The 27,749-nt window shown below is 37.3% G+C and overlaps 1 protein-coding gene across 1 annotated transcript; it reads right to left on the bottom strand.

Moving 5' to 3' along the window:
- Positions 1 to 4,970: 4,970 nt before the first annotated feature.
- LRIF1 (ligand dependent nuclear receptor interacting factor 1) lies at positions 4,971 to 25,315 on the bottom strand. The gene is made up of 4 exons (XM_007949380.1): positions 25,248 to 25,315; positions 8,340 to 9,846; positions 6,474 to 6,746; positions 4,971 to 5,408 (listed from the first exon to the last, which is right to left on the bottom strand). Exons 1-4 carry the CDS (start codon positions 25,313 to 25,315, stop codon positions 4,971 to 4,973), a joined length of 2,286 nt encoding a protein of 761 aa, XP_007947571.1.
- Positions 25,316 to 27,749: the final 2,434 nt, after the last annotated feature.

The following is a 27,749-nucleotide window of genomic DNA, read 5'->3' as shown; positions in this document are numbered from 1 at the left end:
AAAAAAAAAAAAAAAAGAATTGTTGCTATTAAAAATATAATGAATGATATGGATAACTTGTTAACAATGGAGAATGAAAAAGAACTGAGACCAGAGTACTAACACAGATCATTTTTTTCTGAAGAGTCAATAATAAATGGATCAGAAGCAACAATGATATTCAACTAAGAAAAGCCTGTGTACATAGTTGAGAGGACTCATTGTGTTGTAGAAGGTATCCAATAGAACTTGTTAATTACATGTATGAAGACAAACATAAGTACTGAAGCAAAAAAATCAGAATCTAACAAAGTATTTTGATAGTACAGACATACTGGTAAGTATCCAAGCAGAGAAATCAAATTGCCCTCAAAGGGATAAAGGCCAAATTGGACTCAACCACCTTAACACAGCATCAAAACCTTTCCTTGCAGCTACCTTTACTATGCTCTCCTCACTCATCATTCAGCTGTAGCAGTTCTTCATATACACCATGCTGTTTCCTGCCTCAGAAACTTTCAACTTGATGTTTCTCCTCTACAAAGAGTTATTACACCCGTATCTACCACCTCTTATTTCTTACTTCCTTTCAGATTTCAGTTCAACTATTATCTTTCAGAAAAAAAACTTATGACCACTCTGCCAAGGCAAAACCAGTAGTACATGGGGCTATGCAGCATGTTAGGGAGATTTAGTAATTAATCCAGTTTTTACTTAATCCAGTTTGCTCACTGTGGGTCTAGTCCTTACCACAGTGGCTTTTATTGAGTAAAATGCAGCATCACTGATGGGTAATGTGGAATGACTGTTGATTCACTCAGGCTGTTATACTGAGAACAGGCTGTAGGAGTGCAAAGGTGGAAAAAGGGAAACCACTTATGAGGATACCAGTAATTTACTTTAGTCCAGAGCTGATAAAAAGTTGTCAGATTTTAGGTATTTTAAGAGTAGATCCAACAGGATTTCAATTGGATATGTATGTGAGAAAAAGGAGTCAACTATGACTACACTTTTTTTTTTTTTTTTTTCGGGGAGGGATGGTCTGAGCAACTTAGAGGATGGATTTGTCACCAGTTAAAATGGGGAAGATTGTGGGTGAAGCATGTTTGGAGGATTAGTGTTTCATTTTTGAATGTTCAAAATATTTATTTAGACAAATAACTATCAAATAGGCAGTTGGTTATATAAATGTGGTATCCAGGAGAGGTCTAGAAATAAACAACTTAGAGTTGTCAGTATGTATCCAGTATTTAAAGACATGAAACTGGGTAAGATCACCAAGAGAATGAGTATAAGTAGGAAAGAAAACCCATGAACAAGACCTGGAGCACTTAAAGCAATCCTATTACTAGGTATATATCCCAAAGAAGTGAGAGCCATGACGAGAAAAGATATATGTACATCCATGTTCATCACAACACTATTTACAATTGCAAAAACAGGGAAACAACCTACATACCCATCAACAGAAGAATGGATAACCCAACTATGGTACATACACACAATGGAATACTACCCAACACTAAAGAATAATGTAAAATCTGCAAAACATCACATAACATGGATGAACTTGGAGGACATTATGCTGAGTGAAATAAGTCAATCACAGAAGGACAAATATACTATTGGTTCATTATTGTAAAAAGTCAAGGAAAGGTTTATATATGGAAGGAGACTTTGTTGGTCACCAAGGTGGGAGGGGAGGGGAGGCAACACTGCACAAAAAAAAAAAAAGTGCATTGACCCATGTCACTTTAGTTTTGTGTATTTCACTGGACATAAATTATATTTCAATTTAAAAAAAATTAAAAAGACCTGGGGCACTAAAATGTTAAAAGGTTGGTGAGAAGAGAATCAACAAGGAGACTGAGCATGAGCATTCAATGAGGCAGAAGTATAGTCTAGAAGGGAAATAAAAGCATATTAATTAGAAAGGAGTCAGCCAGTTTCTTTAATAAATCAGTCATGCAAAAATGGAGACTATACTAAATTAAAGAGCTCTGTGGCAAGATAAACTACATAATCTGAAATGTAAAACTGCTTTGGAAAAACCAGCTGTAAAGGATATTTTGGAGTCAATTGCAGTATCTGAATTTGGCTTGGGTATTAGAAGAAATTAAAATTTATTTAACTTTGAAGGTGATTATTGACTTGAAGATTGTTTCAGAACAGTAGGACTTCATTTAATGAATGCATATATAGGGCACAAAGGATGATCATAAACAATAAACACTGAGGTGATAAAAGTGGTGATAATAGGAATGGGAAGTTTTGATTTTTAATATTTTACCTTGCTGTATTTTCTAATTTTCTACAATACACATATACTGCTTCTATAATAAAAAATGTTTAAAATGCTTTTCTAAGGAGGTAATGATACATAAAATTCTATTTTGTTGATAGGAAATTAAGATGAGTACCGACAATCTGATCTTTGGATCTATCAACGTGGAAGTCATTGGTGACAAAGTCTGTTTTTAGGGGACAGAGGAAACAAAAATTGACTGAACTGGAAGTTCCTCAAAAGATTAAACTAAACACTGAGTTAGCATATGGTCCAACAATTCCACTCCTACATATTCAAGAGAACTGAAAACATATATCCATATAAAATTTTACAGGAATATTCATAACAGCATTATTCCTAATAGACAAAAGGTAGCTATAACTCAAATGACCAAAAACTGATGAATGGATAACCAAAATGTAGAATATCCATACAATGGAATATTATTCAGCAATGAAATACTAATGTATGGTACAACATGAAGTTTGAAAATATTAATAATGTTCAGTGAAAGAAGCCAGGCATAAAAAATTGTATATGTTTCTATTTGGATGACATTCTAGGACAGGCATCTGTATCCACAGATACAGAAAGTATACTGGGAGTCCTTAGGTGATGCAGTTCTACTCCATCCCATAGGGTCCCTTCAGATTCAACTTGATGGCAACAGGTTAGATTTTCTCAGATGGTGTAAACGGTTAATCACTCAACTAAAAGGCTGGTAGTTCAAATCCACTGGGTCATCCTGGAAGACAGACCTGGCGATAGCCTTTAAAATCCTTTGGTCACAATTCTACTCTGACACACATGGGACTGCCCTGAGTTGGAGTCAACTAAAAGGGCAACTAACAACCGGGCTGGGGGTAGGGAGGAATAAGGACTGACTGCTAATGGGTCTGGTGGTGTTTCTAGTGACTAAAATGTTCTAAAATTAGTGATAATGGTTGCACAACTCTATGCATATAATAATAAAAAAAAAAAAAAAAAACACTGAATCATACACTTTGAAAGGGTGAATTTTATGGTATGTGAATTGGATCTCAATAAACCTGTTATTTAAAAAACAGAAAGGAAAAAAAACCAGGAGAATCTAGTTGATGTTTCCTTTTGTTTCACTTCCTTTCAGTATTTTGTGGTTTAATGTTTCCTATTTTGTTGACAATATGCAGGGTTTTTGGACCTCTAAAACCATCTCTTACTGATGGGGATTTGTTAATCACTTTCCGTAACTTATCCTCCCTTCTCCTTTTTAATCTCTACCCCACACCACTCCCAAATGGAAAATTAACCAGATCTTTCCTTGTCCAGAGAAAAGAATAATGAAGGAAATCAGACACATGGAAACCATTAGTCAGGCAGGACTGGTATACCATGTGATCCTGTGTCTATAGGACCATGAGACCCAAACTAGATGGTGGCTGGCCGCCACTGTCAACCACTCACAGGGAGATCTATGTAGGAGATTCTGGATGGAGTGGAAGAGTGGTGTAGAACAAATCTCAAAATCATTAAAAAAAAAAAAAAAGGACCAGGTTGGCAGGTCTGATGGAGCCTGGTAGAACCCCTGAGACTATGACAGCCGGACAGGGGACAGGCATATGAGCTCAACATTTGCATTAAGCAGATACACTCCTTGGAGAGATCAATCGTGGGAGAATAGGTCTGTGTATACACAGGGGGACAACTCGGGGGGCAGGAGTGCTTGCAAGGGAAGGACCCAGGAAAAAGGTGGTTGTAGGGAGAAGAGGGAAGGGAGCTGTTGCACTGTGGGAGACTACAGTAAATGTCATGAGATAAAGTGTATGTGAGCTGCTGTATGAAAGGTGAATTTGCACTGTAAACTTTCACCCAAATCACAATAAAAAATTTTTTTAAAAAAGAAAAATTAGCCAGATAGGAAAACATCTTCTCTTCTATTACAAGAAACTACATATTATCATTTTTTAAAAAGTGCTACATGTGGTCATTATCCAGATCTACTTTTCATTTATTTCCAAGAAAGCGTATATATGTTGAAAAAAAAAAAAAGATAGCATATCACTTTAAGAAAACAATACATATAGCCTGAATTCTAATACCCATTTTGGATTATATAAAACTGTTTTGTAAGTTACAAAACAAGTGTTCTTCATTCTTAAGAAATGTTTGAATATTTAAATAATGCTCCTGTAATACATTTTCTCTCATGAAATTAAAAAAAAAAAATTATAACATATGGCAACTAGACGCTATCTTCATTTTAGGGATAAAGAGACAAAATGAGTAGATATACAAGCCCATTGGCACAGCTAAATTTAGAGCTGATTTCTTCTCTTGGACTGTAGAAAGTCAATAATGCATAACAGTTGTCTACTGCTGGAGTAACACCTGAGCATTTTAGTTATTTTAAAGATACAAACAACAGTAACAAAAACTCTGCAAATATATTCAAACTTGTAGAGTTCTAATTAAAATAACTGGAAAATATAAAATTTTTGCTTTCAAAAAAGGTACTGAAGACAAAGGTTCAGATACCCATGCAGTTCACAGGAGTCATATGTCAATCAAACTTTTCTGTATCCCTTAAATAAAATTTTCTAATCCACTGATGAAAAACAAACTTCATATTCAAAGACACTTTCAGGATGCATTTATAATTAACAGTACAAAAGTATACAGAAAAAACAGGTATTTCACTGAAGTCCTCAAACATAGCTACATTTTATTATTTTTGGTGCATCTTCTTACGTATTTCTTCAAGAGCTGCTTCCTTCTCTCTCAGTACCTGCTTAAGTCTTCTTATTTTTTCATCACGAATGGTTTCTTCTAACTCTGGTGGTGTCATGGGGAAAACATCTTCAGTATAATTTTTACTGAAAGAATGACTTTGTTCAGAAGTTGGATTTGAACTCATTGTGCCATCCTTCTGGTAGTCATGAATATAGAGTTCTTCCTCAGTTATCTTTCCTTCTCTGGTTTTGTTGAGGCTTGTGAGACTGTTATGGTGTGATACCTTTGAAGATGGTAAAATACTGCTAAGGAGTTGGGAACTGGCAATGTTAGTTTCCCCATTTACAGCTGAGTTACAAGCACTCTCGTTTTTTCTCTTCTTTGAATAGTCCATCTTCTTAATGGTTTTTGCTTTTCTTTTTCTATCAAAACCCTGTTGCAATGGTGAGTAGGATTCCAAAAGAAAAACAAAACATTACTGCCATGTATAGTGAGTGTGTTCTCAAATTTAACAAAGTGCTGATATAAAAATTTAGTCACTGAATTCAATTCAAAAAATGTATTCGGGACAACTAAAGCACAAAAGAAATGCTTGCCAAAATGAATAGCAATGTTCTATTGATATTCACTAGGAATAAATTGCTCAACATTTTCCTGTTAAAATCAAGTATTAGAAGAAGTATTGACCTACCTCAAAATATAAAGTCTGAGAAACACAACTGATTTTTTTCTTTTTCTTTACAAAGTAGGGAGCTCTGGTGGCATAGTGTCTAAGGCATTTGATTGCTAACCGTAAGCCTGGTGGTTCACACCCACCAGCCACTCCTCAGAAGATTAGGCAATCTACTTCCATAGAGATACTGCCTCAGAAACCCAAGGAGGGGTCGCTATGAGTCAGAAACGACTCAACAGCAGTAAGGTTTTTTTTTTTTATTTTAACAAAGTAGGCACATATGGAGAATTTCATTGGGAAATTAACAATCAATTGGTCTCTGATCTGAAGTTCAGAACATTAAACAATATAATAATGATATATTCATAAGTAGAACAAAGGTAGGTAAAGTTATAGGGGTGTTTCTTTTCATCATTATTGACCATGTATGTTGGTTAAAATGTTTGTATTATGATTAACACTATAATGAACATCTGCATGCTTTTATTTTCCCTACACTTTCATTATTTCCTTCATAGAGTCCTTAAAGCAGGATAAATAGTTCAAAAACTATAACCATTTACTTAAAATTTTACAATGGAAATAAATAACCAGATGAATGAAAATACTTAAAACGATATTTTTGAAGATGCATTTTTATCTGTACATATGTGGTTCTTCTTAACAATATCTATAAATTTGGTATAATACATGTATTTGCAAGTTTGGTGACACCTATCATTATATTAATGAACAAAGAGGGAAAAAAAAAAAAACCAAAGGACAAAAATTAATGCATTCATGTATCTTTGCTATAGCTACAAAAGGCACTGTAAAATCTATTACCTGTTTTCTCTCTTCCTCCTTCACCAAAAACTCTGTCTTTTTATAAGTATCACCCTTCACCAAACTGCTAAATGTATCAAAACCTTCTCCAGAGCCCAAATGGTCAGGAATTCGAGTAAGGCACACTCTCAAATCTTTTGTGAGGCCAAATGTCTTTTTAAATTCAGCATCATTCTTCAGACATAATGCCTTATTACTCCTTTCTTGAGTATCTTTCATATCATTTCTTTCTTGAGTATCTTTTTCTAATTTTGATGCCATTTCATTCTGAATCTGGAATTAAGAAAGAAAACACACAGTACTGCAATTATTCAAAGTATTTTACCAGGACAGCAACTAAGTGATTAGCCCATCTTACATAAAATAAAGAGCTCTGGTGGCATAATGCCTAAGGCATTTGACCACTAACTACAGGTTGGTGGTTCAAACCTACCAGTCACTTCTTGGAAGGAAGATTGGGCTATCTACTTCCATAGAGATACCACCTCGGAAACCCAAAGAGGATTGCTATGAGTCAGAATCGACTCGACGGCAGTGATTGAGTTAGTCTTTCAGTTATTTTAAAATACTACATGGTTGAGTTACATTATTTTTGTCTTACTACTCACATTTAACAGCTTACTACTTTGTCTTATTACTCAATTTAACAGCGTGAAAACAAAATGTTCCCCTTAATTCCCCATCATGAAAGTAATAGCTAGTCAATTCTCAAACAATTAAAATGAGAATACAGACTAATGGCAAGTTAAAAGTAATCTATATGACCTTATTTAGAAATTGTAGTCTTCTGGAAAAGTCATGCCTGAAATCAATCTTGTACATAGCAATCAGAAGTTACCCCATTGCATCTCTAGAGTTCAATGAATTTTTCCACTGAGGGGAATAATGTTGGCATTATTAAATAGTCCACTAGGTGAGTAAGCAAAAGGTAGATGTAAGTATATAGAGATCACAGACACATACATCTTAAACAGAACAGAAAGGTAATTATGTGGGTATGTTGGGTAAGCATATGAGAAATCACAATACAAAATGAAGAACACTTATCTACTTAAAAAAAAAAATCCCAAAGATGCTGATAAAATCTTATTTCCACAAATGACTGAAAGATACTGACTTTACTAGCCCTGTTTCATCCATTCTACTTTTTTCATCTCTTTAAAAAAAAAAAAAAAAAACCAACTTCCTTTCCCCAAAAGCAAAACAAAAGCCAACAGCTCTCCTATATGCATAATACTCTTTATATACCAAAACTAGGCTATTAAATATACAAATATATATATATATGTATATACAGAGTCCCTAAGTGGTGTAAACTGTTAATGCACTAGGCTGCTAACCAAATGAATATGCCCAGAGGTGCCTTGGAAAAAAGGCTTAGCAATCGACTTCCAGAAACAACAAAAAAACAGCTATTGAAAACTAGTCTATGGAGCATAGTTCTACTCTGACATACATGGGATCGCCATTTACTCAGATAATTTTTTTTTTAATGCATGCATACATAGATACACACACACACACAATTTTACTATGTTTGAAATACATATTCTCCTTCCTCAACTGTTCTAAACCTGGTTGTTCTGTTATTTTTTTGTTTTAAAAGATTTAGCATTACAGATGATTCAACAGAAAGATACTGTTTGGAATCTCCTAATTATATACTTTCCCAAACATTTCCACAGATGAACGCTTTTACTCAATTAAGCATTCATGTGTGTACGGTTATGTGTGTGATGGGATGGAGTGTGGGGAGAAGAAAGAGGTACCTCAGATAATAACTTTTGAGAATTACGAAAAATTTTCTATTTTATATATATATATATATATATATATAACAATAATACCCTGACATGGCAAAATTACCTTTGGTTCTTGGTCTCTGAAAACACCCTGTTGTGAAGTAACAGTTGTTGCAGCAATAGAGGAACTTATTTTCTCTATGCTCTGGATGATATTTCCTTTCCTGGGGGTATTTTGTCCTGTACTAAATCCATCTGCAAAGACTGTCTTTGTGAATAAAGTCTTACTTGGTTTTAAGTAGTTAATGGATTGGTTCATATTATGTGGGTATGGGGTAGGAAGAGATGGTTGCGCCACCTTTTTATTCTTCTCTGTGCTTAGTCTGGCCATGGAAGCAAGTTGGATATTTGGAAGTAATTTTGTCTCCATCTGGGAAGATTTACTTTTTGCCAAGACAATATTTACAACCTCTCTGGATATGTCTCTGACTGGACTTGAACTCACTATCTTTGATGTGTCTTTTCTTGGTGGAATATCAGAAGAAACAGAATACTGTTGGTCAATTTGTGATGGCAAAACATCTGACCCCTTTTTAGCCAACAGATAGACTTTCCCATTAAACATAACCAAAGCATTATCTTTAATAGGTATACTTTTGGATTGTATCCCACTAGGGCTGACGGTACTCAGTGGTGGCATATTTACAGTGTTGTCTCCCAAACTTTTCCTATCTACAAAGGTTTTTAAAATCTTTGAAGCCACGTTATTTGAAGACTTAACAGGAACAAGTGATGGAGTGCAAGGCTGGAGGGTTTCCTGAAAAATCCATTTCACTGAAGGAGCTTGAGAATGCTGACCACTTTTTAATTGTGTCTCTGTAGCAACATTCACTGGAATTTGTGTGGTATTTAGTATCACTGGATTTGTTATTTCTGTAACAGGTTTTGGATAAATGTTTTGAAAGTTCTTGGTAACTACATTTTTCACTGTTTTTACAGGAGATACATAAATAACAGTTGGTATTTTGGAGGTCTCAACTGTTCCTGAGGTACTTGTGGCTGCAGTTGCAAGTATCTTTTGCTGAACTGAAGGAGGCAACGATGATGCTGGTACAGATTTCACTTCAGCATGGGCTGGAATCTGTAAATGATGCCCAGAAGGCAAAACTGGAGACTTCACAGTCATCGGAAGACTCTGAGTATTTACTAAAATATAAGATGAATCATTTTGTGTTGAGGGAGGAACAGCAAATGTTTGCATGGTGAGTCCATCAATTTTCACACCATGACTCTGAAGTTTAGAAACTGATGAGGTAAAATTTTCAGTTCCCACAGAAGCAACTCTAACTTTTTCTGATGTATCTACTGTTCTCGTAAGAAAATAGTTCGTAGAACTGGCTGGCTGAAAAACAGGCAACTGAACTGATGCACTTGTGGAAGAGCTGGAAATCTGAGTCTGAAAAGTAACATGAACTGGGCTTCCTGTATTGCCTTTCAAAGCATCAGACATGACTGAAGATTGAACTAGCGGTATAAGATTTCCAGAGGTATTAGGAATTGGAAGTAATTGCAGAAGATTTTTTCCATCCGAGCCAATCGTCTGAACTACTTGGTATATGCAGCCTGAAACACTTAAAAGAACATTGTGAGTAAATAAATACAACATACTACATGGTATATACATTTTATTTTAAAAACAAGTATTTGCAAATATTATTTGTAATATAAAAATTTCTAATAAATTATGTAATTTCTTATTTTGAGTTTTCAAAGCAAAATACTGTAAAACAAAGACTTTGAAATAGAAGAGATAATCAAAGATATAATCAGCTGATTCGGATCTTATGACATGATTAGGCAATGGGAATGAGATATTAACATTTATTTCTAAAACTAAAAGTTGACTTTTCTAAGATTTTACCTTGTAAAAAGTTATGCCTACTAGAACAGGTTCCTCTTAAACAGTTAGCATCCTTCCCTTCTTCATTTCCTTGAATTTTCATTCTACCTCCTTATGCTTATTCTATTTCCCTCATTCTAATTTTTTTCTTTTGTCCCTAATCTGTTTAGTCTTCTTCCCACTGACAATGACTCACAGTTATATTATCAGCCATTCTTTTGCTTAAGATATCATTTACAGTGATACTTAGTTTGCCACATTTTTGTACTGTAGGCTAAACAAAAGTTACTCATACAGGAGCCATTTTCCTGTTTCATTGTTGATTGTTTCAGCAAATGTGAGGTTTGGAGCTCACATGACAATTATTTCTATTAATTCCAATTGCCATCAAACCATATGTATAAAGCACCATAATTCAGATGAATGGTGGGTTTTCAATGAACGTAGAAGAAATTGGAAGTCAACAAAACATTTTTACCTAACCAATTTTGATCTTCATGCTTACAAGCTACTTATTTCTTAGTATATAGACTGTCTGTGTTAAGAAAAGCCAATATATTTTAATCCCTGTTTGTAAAATCAATTATTTGGGATTACCTGAATGCAGACATCTCAAGTTATTTATACTAAAACTATTATAGTTCCTGGGAAATACTGAGGTCTCATGGGACTCAAGGCCATTACACATGTTCTCTAGTTAGATACTCCATCCCCATCCAACTTTTCACATGGCTCAATTCTCAGCATAAATGATATTTTACAAGAAACACATTCTCAGACAACTTCAACAACTCATCTTTTATAATTAATCTACATTATACTTGTTAATTTCCTTTGGCACACATCACAGGTTGTCACATCTTAATCTGTCTCACATGTTGAAGTCTGAGCAGTAAGAATGTAGAGTCCATAGTCCTATAACTAAAATCAAATGAAGATGACAAATTCAAGGGGGGAAAAAAAAGGATTCTCAAAAGTATGAAAGTATGCTTTAATACCTACAGATGTTTTTAATAAAAATCAATGCCCCAAATTCCATGCATCCTATGAAGTGCTAGAACTCAGTTTTACCCTTCTGCAAACAGAAATAACATTATATCATTACAAAAATTTTAATCAGTCTTGTGACCACTTGATAGCACCTCAAGATATTACACTGACTTGCTCTGGTCATGTAGCAGATAAGGTACTTGACTGCTAACCGGAAGGTCAGCAGTTCAAACCCATCAGCTGCTCCACAGAAGGAAGACAGGGCAATCTACTTCTGTAAAAATTTATAGCCTCAGAAACCCATAGGGGTCCTATGAGTCAGAAATGACTCAATGGCAGTAAGTTTGGTTTGGCTTTTGTATGGATTGTTGCTCTCAGGGCTTGAAGAGTGAAAATCTACATTCACTACTCTTCTACTGCCCACCCTAAAGCACAAATGACCTGAGGTTAGAACTTATTTAGCATTCAATCATTAAACAAAAGTATACTGAGTTAGGTACGACGTCACTTTGGGAAAAGTAAACTATAGTCTGTAGGCCAAATAGGCTTGTTGCCTATTTTGTGCAACCTGCAAGCTCAGAATTGTTTTTGTATTTTAAATTGGAAAAATTCAACAGAATAATTATTTTTTGACATGTGAAAAATACATGAAATTCAAATTTCATTGTCTATAAACAAACTTTAATTGTAACACAAATTCATTTTTCACGTATTGTCTACGGCTCCTGTCATGCTACACTGCCAAAGTTGAGTAGCTGCAGCAGAGTTTAGATAACCCACAATGCCTAAAATATTTACCATCTGGCCATTTATGGAAAAAGTTTGCCAGCACCAAAGCTAGATCAACGCACAATGACTAAAATAATTTAAACTAGTAAGCACATGGACATGTAAATAGGCAATTATAATTAAATTATATATTTGTATAAACATAAAATGCTTGCTTCTCTTCTTAAAATATTCTCTTCCCAAGCCTTCCAAGATATGACATTCTCCTACCCGTCTAGTAACTCCTCTTCTTTGCTAACTCATCCTACTTGAACCAACCTTCAAATGTTTGGAGGTCACCAGAAGAACTGGACCAAACTTCTCTTCCTACTCAGTATTTTTCCCCCAGTTTATTTCTTTTATTAGCATGACTTCAATTACCACTTATATATTAACAATTCAAATATTTATATCTGTACTTCCTTTGAGATGCAGACTTATATATCCAACTTTCCTCTGATACCTCTATTCAGAATTTCAAAGGGACCAAAAACTCAAATGACCAGAAGATCTCTGCCCCACACCCCAATTCCTTCTCTTTAAGTGTTTTTTCCTTTGGTAAATAAATGGCATGACCAGCTGTCATAGATGCCTAAGATGGAGCAGGTAATCCCTGCTTTCTCACCCTCTATATTTAAAACAAAACAACAACAACAACAAACCCACTGCCATTGAATTGATTCCAATACCCACTGCCATTGAATTGATTCCAACTCACAGTGACTCTAAAGGGCGGAGTAAAACTGCCCCACAGGGTTTCCAAGACTGTAAATCTTTACGGATGCAGACTGCTTCATCTTTCTCTCACAGAGTGGCGGGTGAGTTTGAACCACCGACCTTTTCTGGTTAGCAGCCAATGGCTGTGCCCAACAGAGCTGCTTATATTCAAGCCATCATAAAATCCTATTGCTATTATCTCTTAAATTCCAACTGATCTGTTCAAATTCTTGCCAAACCAACTGCCACCACTCTAGTCCAAGCAAACATACTTATATAGGCTTAGACTACCTATAGTAGCTTTGTAACTGGTCTTCTTTTCTGCAGTCATTATCACTCTAGAGCTGGTCTTATGTCACTTCCCTGCTTAAAACATTTCAACTGTTCACCTATATACAGATAATTAATTGTCTTATGAACTCTGACTGTAAAAGGGAAAAAGAAAGGAGGTGTAAGGGGACATGGAGTCTAAGAAAAGATCTTTCCTTTTCTCTATTTTTAAAGGTTAGATGAACCACATATATAAACGCTCCTGTGAACCACTCACAACTTCCCACAATAGTGTAAAAGTTTGAGGAGAGGAAGGAAATGGGATTCAGAAGACAGATGGAGGGAATGGACCATAAAGAGAACTGGAGAAATATATGCTTCCATTGGAACTGGAGAAAATGGGTGCATCGGCATTAAGTTTATAGCTTTGGTGTCAGAAGGTTGAGGCAATTCTGATGTAATGAATTCTCTATGAAAATGGGCATTACATAATCTGCTGAGAACATGAACAAAAAACAAGGGAGACAGCTGAGGACAATCAATAAGATTTGGAAGTCTTTGTGAGAGAATAAGGTGGCCACAGAAAATAATAGGGTTGCCAGGCAATATTAATGGTTAAAGGAAGTAGGTAATAATAATGAATTTATAGTGGTATCAATGTATGCCCTTGTAAGATTTTGTCTCACAAGCACAAGGCACAGAGAGAGGAGATAGTTGAGTACATCTAGGGTTTGAGTGGCTTCAGAGGGTTAACAAAACTAAAAAGTAGCAAAGGAGATGACATTATTGATGGGCAGATTTCAGCAGAGCTTCTAGACTTAGACTGGGAAGAAGGAGATCTACTTTGGAAATAACTGGCCAGTGAAAACCCTACAGACAGAAGTGAAATATTGTCTGATATAGTGCTGGAAGATGAGTTCTTCAGGTTGGAAGGCCCTCAAAACACAGCTGGGGAGAGCTACCTCCTCAAAGTAGAGTAGACCTTAATGATTAATGACATGGAGTAAAGAAGCTTTTGGGGCCTTCATATGCTGATGTAGCACTACTTAAAATGTGAAAAAACAGCTGGAAACATCCATTAATAATCAGAACATGGAATATAAGAAGTAAGACTCTAGGAAAACTGGATGTTGCTAAAAATGAAATAGAATGTTTGAAAAAAAGGAGCCCTGGTAGCATAGTGCCTAAGGCACTTGACTGCCAACCAGAAGGCTGGTGGTTTAAACCCACCAGCCACTCCTTGGAAGGAAGGTTGGGCAATCTACTTCCGTAGTGATACCACCTTGGAAACCCAAGGAAAGGTCACTATGAGTCGGGTCCGACTCAATGCCACATAACAACAGCAACAACAGGCATTAGTGAGCTGAAATGGACTGGTACTGGCTGTTTTGAATTGTACAATCATATGGTCTGTTATCCAGGAAAGAAAAATTGAAGAGGAATGGCACCACATTCGTCATCAGAAAGAACATCTCAAGAACTATCCCGAAATCCGTATGTCTACAAGGAAGACCAGTTAACATGACTATTACTCAAATTTACACACCAACCACTAATGCCGAAGATGAAGAAATTGAAGATTTTTTTACCAACTTATGCAGTCTGAAATTGATCAAACATGTAATCAAGATGCATTGATAATTACTAGTGATTGGAATGTGAAAGCTGGAAACATAGAATGATCCAAACCTATGACAATTTAGTCAATTCAGATTCATAGTGACCCCACAGGACAGAGATGAATTGCCCCATATGGTTTCCAAGGCTGTAAAGACTGCCTCATCTTTCTTCCACAGAGTGGCTGGTGGGTTCAAACCACTGACCATTTGGTTAGCAGCTAAGTGTCTTTACCACTGTCTACCAAAGCTATTTACAGAAGGATCAGTAGTAAGAAAATATGGCCTTGGTGACAGAAATGACACAGGAGATCACATTTTACTTTTTCAGGAATAACAACTCATTTATTGCAAATACCTTCTAACATCATTATAAACCATGATTATACATGTGGACCTTGCTGCATAAAATACATAGGAGTCAAATCAACTACAACTGCAGAGAGACGATGGACAAGCTTAGTATCATCAGTCAGAACAAGGCCAGGCGCCAGCTGCAGAATAAGACCATTAATTGCTCATATGCTAATTCAAGTTGAAACTGAAGAAAATTAAAACAAGTCCACAAAAGCCAAAATGCAATCTTGAGTATATCCCACCTGAATTTAGAGATCTCAAGAATAAATGTAATGCATTGAACACTAATGACCAAAGACCAGTCAAGCTGTGAGTTGACATGAAGATATCATACATGAAGAAAGTAAAAGGTCATTAAAAAAACAGGAAAGGAAGAAAGACCAAAATAGATGTCAGAAGGGACTGTGTAGCTTGCTCTTGAACAGAGAGTAGTTAAAGCAAAATGAAGAAATGATGAAGTAAGAGAGCTGACAAGAAGATTTTAAAGGGAGGCTTAAAAAGACAAAGTAAAATATGATAATGAAATGTGCAAAGACCGGAGTTAGAAAACCAAAGGGAAAAAAATGCTCAGCATTTCTCCAGCTGAAAGAACTAAAGAAAAACATCAAGCCTTGAGTTGCAATATTGAAGGATTCTATGGGCAAAATGTTGAATGGCAAAGAAAGCATTAAATGACAATGGAAGGTTTTTAATACGCAGTCATTGTACCAAAAAGGGTTGGTCAATGATCAACCATCTCAAGAGGTAGCATATGATCAAGAACTGATGCCATTGAAGGAAAATGTCCAAGCTGCACTGTAGCCAGTGTCGAAAAACAAGGCTCCAGAAATTGAAAGAATACCAGTTGAGATGTTTCAACAAATGGATACAACTCTGGAAGCGTTCACTCATCTATTCCAAGAAATTTAGAAGACAGTAAATGACCGACCAACTAGAAGGGTTCCATATTTGTGCCAATTCTGAAGAAAGGTGATCCAATAGAATATGGAAATTTTCAAACAACAAAATGTGGAAGTTATCAAACTCTATCACTAACTTCACAGGCAAGCAAAATTTTGGAGATCATTCAAAAACAGTTGTGGCAGTTCCTCAACAACGAACTGCCAGAAATTCAACTCATATTCAGAAGAGGACATGGAACAAGGGATATCGCTACTGATATTGGATGGATCTTGACTGAAAGTAGAGAATACCAGAAAGACATTTACCTGTGTTTTATTAACTATGCAAAGGCATATAACTATGTGGATCATAATAAACTATGGATAACATTGACATTTACCTGTGTTTTATTGACTATGCAAAGGCATTTAACTATCTGGATCATAGTAAACTATGGATAATTGTGAAGAATGTAGTTCCAGAACACTTAACTGTGTTCATGTGGAACCTATACATAGACCTAAAGACACTTATGTGAACAGAACAAAGGGTTATGGTGTAGTTTAAAATCAGAAAAGGTGTGCATCAGGGCTTTAGCCTTTCATCATACATATTCAATCTATATGCCACACATAATAGTCTGAGAAGCTAGACTATATAAAGAATGTGGCATTAAGACTGGAGAAAGACTTATTAAGAACCTGCATGACACAGATGGCATAACCTTCCCTACTAAAAGTAAATCACTTACTGATGAAGATCAAAGACTACAGCCTACAGTATGGATTACATCTCAACATAAAGACAACAAAAATCCTTACAACTGAACCGATAAGCAACATCATGATAAACGGAGAAAAGATTGAAGTTGTCAAGGATTTCACTTTGTTTCCGCAATGTCCACCTAGCAGCAGTCAAGAAATCAAACAACGTATTGCATTAGGTGAATCAGCTGCTAAAGACCTCTTTAAATTGTTAAAAAGCAAAGATGTCACCTTGAGAACTAAAGTTTGCCTGACCTGAGCTATGGTATTTTCAATCACCTCACCAGCATACAACAGCTGGACAATGAATAAAGAAAACCAAAGAATGGTGTCTTTGAATTATGGGGTTGGCTAAACATGAATAGATCTGTCTCGGAATAAGTATAGCCACAATGCTCCTTAGAAGCAAGCATGATGATACTTCATCTCACATACTTGGGATATGTGATCAAGTGGTACTAGTCTCTAGAGAAGGACATGATGCTTGATCAAGTAGAGGGTTAGTGAAAAAGATCCTCAGTGAAGTGGATTGACACAGTGGCTTCAATAATTGGCTTACACACAACAATGATTATGAGGGTGGCACAGGATCAGGCAGGGTTCCATTCTGTTGTACAGGGTTCTGCTGTATAGGGTTGCTATGAGTCTGAATCGACTCAAAAGTACCTAACAACAGCAAGGTCCAGAATATCACTACAGAAGTAGATGGCTCATAGAATGGAGAATAAGATCACTGAAGAAAAAGATCTTTGTACTGAAAGACCAGGATGACAAGTAGTTATCTGTGTAGATGTTAAAGTTATATATAGCATAAGAGAAAAGACTGAGAGGTAGGTGCTAAGTTTTCAAGGACAGGAAGCTGGTAGATGGTGGTAACAAACAAAGATTATAATTAGTATTCCATAAAGTTGACTTGAAGCCCACTGTCTTTTGCAGTCTATTTCCTTTCTATAATTCTACTAAAACCTTTGCTCTCAGAGATTACTGAGTATGTCTTCACAATTAAATTTGTTTTCATCCTCATCTCCTAAGTGTTGTCAGATGTACTTAACACTGCTGGCTAATTATTTTTCCATTTTGAAACTGCTTTTCTATCCAGATTTCCATTATGTATGTTTTGTTTCTCTTGTCTTTCTTAATGCTCATTTATTTTACGTACTTCGTCAGTCAAAGATTAGAAGCTTCGAGAGAAGCACAATCTATGCCTTTATAATGATCTGTTTAGGTGCAGGCACGGACATTAAATCTTTCATTACATTTTAATTGACGTGGTATTTAAACAAACACAAACTTCTGATACCAAACATACTTCATCATCATTGTCCTCATTAATTGCCAGTGAGTCTATTCCAACTCATGATGTCCCGTGGATGCTGAGCAGAACTGCTCCATAGACTTTTCATGGCTATGTCCTTTCAGAAGCAGATTGCCAGGCCCGTCTTCCAAGTCACCTCTGGGTGAGTTAGACACCAACCTTTCAGCTAGTAGCTGAGTGCTTAACCATTTGCGACAACTGGAGGAAAAAAAAAAAAAAACCTCACTGCCGTCGAGTCGGATCCGACTCATAGTGACCCCTCCTTGGGTTTCCAAGGTGGTATCCCTACGGAAGTAGAGTGCCTAACCTTCCTTCCGAGGAGTGGCTGATGGGTTTGAATCACCAGCATTCTGGTTAGCAGTCAAATGCCTTAGGCACTAAGCCACTTATAATTCATTATATGACCCTCTGTATTTCTGCTTTACAAATACACACACACACACACACACACACAAACTATTCTCAAATCCCATTAGATTTTCATCTCCTCTCCTTGATTTCCCCTCTAAAAAGGGAAGCAAAAATGCATCTTCTTCCATGTCACAGATTGTTAGGAATCAAAATCAACTCGATGGCAGTGGGTTTGGTTTTGGTTTCTGCCACGTCAACACATCAGCAGAAATTCACATTTCTACCAAACTATGAGTTCCTTACAGATGGATTATCCTATTCATATTTATATGCTCCACCACTAATAAAGCAACTGGCATACTGCAGACACTCAATAAATGTTAAATGAATCGAATCCTACCAGCTATTTAAAAAAATCTATGGCTTCCAGAAAAAAAATGCAAAGAGCTCTAAAAATTAAACTGAAATGCAGAATGCTAAGGAAGAAGTAGGAGCTCTGGTGGCACAGTGCCTAAGGTATTTGACTGCTAATCAGAAGGCTGGCGGTTCAAACCCACCAGCCACTCCTCAGAAGAAGATTGGGCAATTTACTTCCCTAGTGATACTGCCTCAGAAAACCAAGAAGGGGTCACTATGAGTTGCATCCGACTCCACAGCAGTGGTTGCATTTGCGTTGCTTTTAAGGAAGAAGTAATAAATGAGGGTCAAATTCACACTTCTTCAATTAATATAATTTTTTTTTCAGAACTATAAGGACCTTCCATTTAAAAGATTACATAATATCCTATATGAAGATTCTATTTTCTTAAAAATAATATCCCACTAGTTAATATCAGAACTAGAACCAGATTCTGCATTTCACGCTTTGGTTTTTTTATTTAAAAATAAAAATCATCTATTTGTTAATTACTTTAAACCAACAAGGGTTTGAACAGATAAACTACATCAGAAAAATAATACTGTTTAAGACTTTAAAAGAAAAAGAGTATGTTGGAAAGATGATGATGGGATTCTAATCTTAACTCTTCCAATTACTACTACTTCATTAACTTTGGAAAATTTACTTAACCTCTTTGAACTCTGGGTGATGCAAGTGGTAAACGCTTTTGGCTACTAACAAAAAGGTGGTAGTTCCAAGTCCACTCGGAGGATGCCTCAGAAGAAAGCTCCAGCAACCCACCTCTAAGAAATCAGCCATTAAAATCTCTATGGAGCACAGTTCTAATCTGACATACATGGGGTCACTATGAATCAGAATCAACTTGACAGGAACAGGTTTGGTTTTGTTTGAAACCTCTGTTTCTTCATTTGTAAAATGGGAAAGATGAGGTATGCTATGAAAAGTAAAGAAAGAGTAACTGCCTGAGAGCATGGTAGGTTCCCAATATATGCTAGCAATCATCTTCCCTTAAAATATTAAATTGTTCTGCAAGAATAAGAAAATGAATCAGGTAGGTCTTTTGAAAATATGGGAACTTTAAAAGGTGTGAGAACTTTAATAAAAATAAATAAATGAATAAATTTTAATAAAAAATACAATCATTGACATTTTTTACTATTCCCTCTAATATTGATAGAAGGCATTCACATATTAGAAACTGAATGATAAAAATTTTACAGGTTTATCAGTATTTTATAGATATTTTTGCAAAATGTATTTTTCAACTGCTAGAAGACCATTTTTACCTTACTATCCATACAATAGCATTATGTACAGGTTATCATATATACCATATAATATTAAGTATAGAATAGTTACACTGTTATAATAGTTGTCATTTCCTGAGAAACTACAAAGTATCATACACCACACAAAAATGAATTCTAATTCTAATAAACAGGCCAGCAAGATAAGCATTACTATTCTTCATTCTATAGTCGAAAAAAAGGAAGGTTCAGAAATATTATGTAAATAACTTACTACAAATTCTAAACTTACTCCGTGTAATTTTTTGCTCTTTAAGCAATCCTATCCACCTTCTTGGGAGCTCTGGTAGCGTAGTGCCTAAGGTACTTGACTGCTAACCAGAAGGTTGGCAGTTCAAACCCACCAGCCACTCCTAGGAAGGAAGGTTTGGGCAATCTACTTCCATAGTGATATTGCCTCGGAAACCCAAGGAGGGGTCGCTATGAGTCGGGGCTGACTTGACGGCACATAACAACAACAACAACAACAACAACATCCACCTTCTTACATTCAGTTTAGAATAACCCGCTCATAACAAGGTCCAAAACATTCAATTGTGGAAACTGAGATTAATGAGTAACTGCATTTGTCAGCTGATGGTGTGTCTGTCTCTCCCTTACACATACATCTACACACATACAAACTCACACAAATCACAAAAATAAGGACAATAAAACTTCTACTGTATATAACAGAATAAACTGACAATGAAACATTTTCTTTCTAACCACGTCAGGCTCCCAACTGTGCATAGCAATTTTAGCTCCTCATTTGAGAACAAAGGGCTAAAGGAGGACAAAAGTCAATTTACAATCACACGAAATCCTAATCCCTATTATTGTGGGACGCATTATCACAAACTTTTAATGCAATACCTCTGAACTGCAGAGGAGTCCTGCTCATGCAATGGTTAAGTCTTTGGCTGCTAACCAAAAGGACAGATGTTTGGACCCACGAGACACTTTGTAGGAGGAAAGATACAGAAATCTGCCCTGGCAACAATTTACAGCCTAGGAAACTCTAGGGGACAGTTCTACTCTGTCCTATAGGGTCGCTACGACTCTAAATCAACTCCATGACCCAAGAGTTGGTAACTCCCCAGTTTTATCTTTTCAGTTCTGACTTTGCCTCTGAGCTTCAGATTCAAGTATCTCCCTGACTGCATTCTTGTTGTGCTTTCATCTCAGTTAATTTACCCAGAAACCTGACATATAACTGATACGCTTTGTTACTCATCTTTCAGTGCGAATTCACTAACATGGTCTACCTCTTTTCTCTTCTACATATTTAAACCCAAACCCCATTCTCCACTGGGAGTTCTGGTAGCATAGTGCCTAAAGCATGACTGCTAATCAGAAGGCTAGTGGTTCAAACCCACAAGCCACTCCTTGGAAGGAAGACTGAGCAATCTACTTTTGCAAAGATAACGCCTCGGAAACCTCAGGAGGGGTTGCTATGAGTCAGATTAGACTAGAAGGCAGTGAATTTGGTTTTTCGGTTTGTATTCTCCATTACCTAGGTTCAGGCCCTCAGAATCTCTGAAAGGACAGTTGAAATAGAATTCTTGTATGCCTGACCCATCACGTTTAAATCCACATGGCCATCACTTATCTAAAATGCACATCCCGCCATGTCAGTCCTTTTCTCAAAATCCTCTGAACCATCTCCAATAAATGAAGTCTAATATCTTTAGTGAGGAGCCCAGGTGGCACAGTGGTTAAGTGCTAAACTGCTAACAAAAAAATTGGAGACTGGAACCTACCAGCAGCTCCAGGGAGACAGATGTGGAAGTCTGCTTCCATAAAGATTTATAACCCTGGAAATTCTATGGAGAGTTCTGCTCTGTCCTAAAGGGTCACTATGGGTCAGGATGGACTCAATGGCACACAATAATCTCTTTAGCAAGATAAACCAAACCCTCAAGAGTTATTTATCCCACTTATAGTTTAGAATCAGCAAGTGCTAATAATAATCCATACTGTTTTATGCCTCTGTGCTTTACTTACTAGTTCCCTCTGCCTGGGCATATCTTTGCATTCAGGATTGAGGGGGTGGGGGTTGGTGGGCTGTCAGAGGCGGTCACAATCAAATGACCCCAGGGTCTGCAGTGGCAGAGGCAGGGGAGACTGGTGCTATTGGGGTAGAGGCCACCAATGTAGTGGTATCACTAGGGCTGATATCACTACTCCCCAGCCCTCAACTTACACATCAGTTAGGGCTCAGGCAGCTGCTGGGCCTTGGTGCCTACCACTGGGCAAAGAGAGGGTCTTGCCTTGGCCAACAGGAAAGGGGAGGAGCTATGGGGAACTGTGGAAGACTGGGTCACTACATCTGGGGTAGAGGGGGGTTCCCGACAGCCAGTTCCACCCACCTTTAGTTATTCTCACTGGGTGACAGCAACCTTCGTGATGCCACCATGGTAGATACTTGTTTTTCCCAATTCAGCAGCTTTAGATATCTTTCCTACAACTACTTTCCTCTATGCCCTCATAGCATCCTATGCATAATGTTACCATAAAATTTATTACATCATCTTCATGCCCCATTCCACCCCAGACTGTAAAGTTTTCCATGGGCATGGCTCACATCCTATTCTTTAGTGCAGCCTCCCAGCCATCATAGTCTATCACATAGTAGGCACTCAATGAATGTTTTTTAATTGAACTTCTGAACTGCACTCCTAGTAAGTGGTGAAGCTAAAATATGTACCCAGACTCTGTAACTCCAGTTTACCTTCTTTCCACTTACCATCATAACTCTGTTTCATTTGATAATAAACTCCAAATCTAGAAAACCTAAATGCATACTATCATAAATAGCTTCCAAATTTTTCATGTGTACTATAAGATTAAATTTAGATTTTACATGTCTTGATGAATTAGAGACACTTTAACAATAAACATTCTATAGCAGTACTGAAAAATTTTTACCAACAGAAAGAAGCAGTAACTCAAGAAAATTCAAATATATACGGATTATAAGAATATTATATAGTTACTCTTAGGTTTAAGATAAAAAACAAACTATGTAGTACCATTAAAAATATTTGCAAAGTTAAGAAAACTAAGTTGTCAATAAACTGAAGAGCTAACATTAACCACATTATTTACAAAATTGTATTTGGATACCATGTAGATTGTTACAAAACAGAATGGAATCAAATATACACCCAATAGCCAAAATAAGTGTCAAATATCTTCAGAAAGATATCTTGTAAATGTTCCAAGTAGGTGATATAAAACCTCAGTGATTTGAAGGTAATAGAGAAAAATAAATGCATTCAAAGATGATGAAAACAACAACGGATAAATCAATGAGTTAATGAACTAGAAAATACTTACAATGTAACCAAAACATAATTCAAGCTGTATTATTTTGAAAATCTCAAATATAGTCAAAAAGATTAGGAACTGGATAAAAGAGTTAAAAGTAAATAATAAAATATAAAATGCTTTATCTTGTTTCTGATATAGAAAAAGAATGCACTATATAAATGTATAATTAAGGTAAGTCAGATTTCATCAAGTATCTAAGTATTAAAACAAGGTAGAAAAAATTAAACAATCATTAAAGCGAAATTCTATTTTTGCATATCTACAGGACCCTACTTGTGCCTCCCACCTCCAACTTCTACCATAAAATAAACTAACAAAAAAATCCAGATTCTTTTATGATTCAATACATAATGTTTCTTTCTTGATACTCCTTCAAAACTGTTTTAGCTCACTGCTTTTGTTGTTACCAGCCATCAAGTCAGTTTCGACTCATGGGAACCCCACAAGTGCAGAGTAGAAGTGCTCTCTGTGACCTTTCAGAAGCAGATCTCCAGGCCAGGCGCTTCTGGGTGGTTTTCACCACCAACCACTGAACTGCTTCTGCCACTCAGGAGCTCTGCTGTTGTTGCTGTTAGGTGCTGTGGGGTCGATTCTTACTCATAGATACCCCAAGTGTGGAGTAGAGCCCCTGATAGAGTTTCCTACGCTGTACTCTTCAAGAGAGCATCTCTGTAGGTCTTTTCTCCCAAAAGGCTGCTATGTGGGTTCCAACCATCAATCTTTTTGGCAGGGCTTCTAACCAATTCATTCTGATTCGACACTCTGCTGATAATTTGCATTTTTACCCCTTCCCCCCAAGAAAAAACAACTCACTGCCCTGGACTGGACTCTGATCGGACTCATAAAGCCCACTCCTTGCGTTTCCGAGCCAGTATCACTACGGAAGTAGATTGCCCAACCTTCCAATCTTTCTTCCGAGGAGTGGCTAGTGGGTTTGAACCACCAGCCTCCTGGTTAGCAGTCAAATGCCTTAGGCACTACTCCCTGTATTTTAACATCATCCCCAGGTGATTTTACCTATTAACAACAACAACAAACCCTCGCTAACATTTGGATCCCATTTCATTTAATACAAACTTTCAAAAAACTATTAACCTATTTCTTAAATTTAGAAAGTACGACTTTCTGAAAAAATTAATACACACATGAACACATGAAGAAATAATGGAGTCTTCATGCCCAATATATAGTTCCTCTACATAGATTTCTAATTAGAAATGGTACTCTAATTACACATGCTTCAAATATGCTTTTCCAAAGGACTGGTTTTACAGAAGAATTTTCCTATTTTTATTTTTCTCTCTCTTCACATAAAACAAACAAAAAACCCACACTACCCTCAAGCCGGATCCCACTCATGGCGACCCTCCTTGGGTTTCCGAGATAGTATCACTACGGAAGTAGATTGCCCAACCTTCCAATCTTTCTTCCGAGGAGTGGCTAGTGGGTTTGAACCACTAGACTTCTGGTTAGCTGTCAAATGCTTTAGGCACTACGCCACCAGAGCTCCTTCATATAAAGCTATTTTTAAAAAATATGTAAAACATTTGTTTTAAAGCATGTTTTCAATTTATTAATCCATATACCATAATCTCATTGACTGCACAAAAAAATATATCCTTACTTTCTTCCTAAGTCTATTAAATTATGACTATTTTCAGTGACGGTCCAGAACCACCAGGAATGCACTTGCTAATCCGCGCAGACTGCTGCGTATTTTTCCTGCGTGTGCACGAGAATCTTCCAGAAGGTTTTGGCTACACAGGAGCGTCGGCCATGTTGGTTTCTCTCTCCCGTGGAGATCTACTCTGTCAGCCTGTGAAACTTGAGACGCTGAATTCCTGCGGAGCCCTGGCAGTGGCTGAAAGCGTCAGGCTCTGAGATTTTACATTTCCCACAGGAATGCGGTCAAAGAACTCAAGTGCCGAAATGACGAACACTTCTCGCTTGAGTGGCTTACCCTGCCAAGTCAAACTCATCTGAATTGCAGAACAACAGGAAACGAAGGCAGACTTGACATCCAGCTAAGAGACGGAGCCGGCGGTGGGCGTGTGGAGGGGGATTCGAAACTGGTACTTACCAATGCGAGGCGTTGCCTGAATTTTCCTCTGCGGGTTTCAGGAAGACCCTCTGTAGATTATTGGACATTTTAGAGGGGGTGGGATGGGACAGCACAACCAGAAAAGGGAGCTGTGTAGGGTCGAACTCCTAAAGGGGGACAAGAACGAGTGCTAAAGAATGTTGGGCTGGAGTTGCCCGGAGCAACTCTGAGACGTTCCACGCTGAAAGGGCGGCGACAGCTGACTCTGGAGAGGGCGTAGCCTCAGACTTCGGAGAGAGGCGGCGCAGCCACCCAGACACCGGAAGACTCCAGGATGGTGACGGCGCCGGTCCTACCTTTAACTCTGAGAGAAATAGTCTAAAATCTCCGCCCCCAGAGCCTACGACATCACCCTAGAGCCATCGGGAGTAGGAGCGGTAGGCGTGGCCTTAATGGCGTGGCCAAAAAAGAGCCAGGTCAGTGGGGGAAGACTAAACCAATTTATTTCTGACGACCCCGCCTACGGACGCTGCCAGCCAAAGCGAAGCTCAGCCTATGGCTTCCGGAATCGTCATGTCCGGTTGCCAAGGTGACTGGTTTTCTAAAGCTCCACCTTTATGATGCGAGCCAATCGCAAGTGAAATTAGCTACCTCTGTTTCCGGATCAAGTAACGAATCACAGAAGAAAATTCTCCTGACATGTACGCAAATTAAAATGTTTCCGGGGTCAGTCATAAAGTTTTTTGCCTTTGTGTTTGCCTCTACTGTAAGTTTTTCTCTACCTCGAGTGCTTTAGAAGATGTAGGCCACGTTTTTTGAAGTCGCCAAGCTCTCAGGGTGTGAGAAAATTTTAGATGCCTGTCTGTAGCCAACGCTGTTTTGTTGCTACTTCAATGAAGATTTCTCAGTTTTAACCTTTTTCCTTAAGCTTTACCTCTAGACCTAACCTAACCCTTCCCCTCACCTCACGTTTTTCCAACTCAGAAACCATCACTTACTGCCTGTCATATACTTAGTTCATTTTTTCTCCAAGTTTCATTTGCGATATAAACTTTTTTTCCAGTTTATTTGATTCCCTGGAGATTTTTCTCTATTCAGAAATACCAATTTTTGCAGTTATATCACTTACGAAAAACGTTTTCGGGCTTAAGAAGTAGAAATTGTAGCTTGGTTGGGGATAAAAAGAAGGTGTGGGAGGAGTGGACTAGTAGATCCAGTTTCATCTGGTATCATCAGTCCCTGGGAAAACTGGTGTACACTATTCAAATTTAGAAGACCGACCTAAGGTAGACAATTTATGGTTTATTTTGATTTTTTAAGAAAGTCCTTTTCCTAACAACTTAGTAAACTAATACTGATGTCCTGATATATTTAACAGAAAGTGATACTTAACAACTACTGTTCACTCTTTGTTAGAGAAAACTTCACATACTTGGAATCCTGTATCTGTAATTGTTGTTGTTGTTGTTGTTGTATGCCCTCCAGTTGGCCCCGACTCATAGCGACCCCTCCTTGGGTTTCTGAGGCGGTATCACTACGAAGTAGATTGCCCAACCTTCCTTCTGAGGAGTGGCTGTTGGGTTTGAACTGCCAGTCTTCTGGTTAGCAATCAAGTGCCTTAGGGACTACACTACTAGTGTTTATCTTTTAGTTTATGGACATCCTGAAATATCTCCCATCCTAATGGGGTGAGCCCTTGATACACTCTTGGTCTTGTTTTGATTATTCTTTTTGTGGTCATGTTCTATCGTGTACTTGGAAGTGTTGCCTATTCTTTGTTCCAATTTCTCACTATTATGCATCCCCTAAGGTCCCTAAATGGCACAAACTGTCTGTGCTGAGCTGCTAATCTAAAGGGTGGCGGTTTGAACCCACCCAGTGGCACTACGGAAGAAAGCCTTGGTGACCTACCTTATTGTCAGAGACTGGGTTCCATGTGAAGCTACCTTTTAAGATGGACTTTAGTGTGAAGGGAATTAAGGATTTGTACCTAGGGGAGGAAAGGAAGCAAAATTGGGCAAAGGGAGAATTTGAATTTGAAACTCTAAAAGTTTTCCTGAGTTTGGTAAGTGATCTGGGCCTTTGTACCCATGGCAATCCATCACTGTCTGCAGGTTCTCTCAGAAAAGGAGGCATGCCCTTGGACAAAGAGGATCTTTATAGCCAAGGCAATATCTCAGGTACTGTTAGCTAAGGCATATCTGTTGGTAGCACTCCAAGAAGCTGTGGGAATAACCTGTTCATTCCTGAAGAGAGATTTGAGAGGAGTATCACTGTACTCACTAAACCACTAATGCAACTATCTCTTGCAATTAATTATTTCATGTTCATTCAAAGTACTCCACTCAAAAGCACTATTAATTATTCCTTCACTCTTGATGCCACTGACAATATACTTTCCTAGTTTTCCACCTTTTTGTCTACTCAGTTTCCTTTGCATATTTTGTCTTTCCTTTTCAGCCATTAAATAAAGGAGTTCTTTAAATCATGATCATTTATAATCTTATTGTCTCAAACTGCCCTGTCTACCCAATTGATTTC

This window comes from Orycteropus afer, unplaced genomic scaffold (assembly GCF_000298275.1).
Source record: "Orycteropus afer afer isolate SDZICR_OR568_19922 unplaced genomic scaffold, OryAfe1.0 scaffold00010, whole genome shotgun sequence".
Classification (NCBI taxonomy): domain Eukaryota; kingdom Metazoa; phylum Chordata; class Mammalia; order Tubulidentata; family Orycteropodidae; genus Orycteropus; species Orycteropus afer.
The sequence above is the reverse complement of the archived record's forward strand: the minus strand, read 5'-3'. Positions and strand labels throughout refer to the sequence as shown.

Coding starts and splice junctions, on each gene's coding strand:
- LRIF1 (XM_007949380.1), bottom strand. CDS start 25,315: ATGTCCAATAATCTACAGAGGGTCTTCCTGAAACCCGCAGAGGAAAAT. Junction 9,847..25,247: donor TCAGGCAACGCCTCGCATTG/GTAAGTACCAGT, acceptor TGTTCTTTTAAG/TGTTTCAGGCTGCATATACC. Junction 5,409..6,473: donor AGGAGGAAGAGAGAAAACAG/GTAATAGATTTT, acceptor CCATTGCAACAG/GGTTTTGATAGAAAAAGAAA.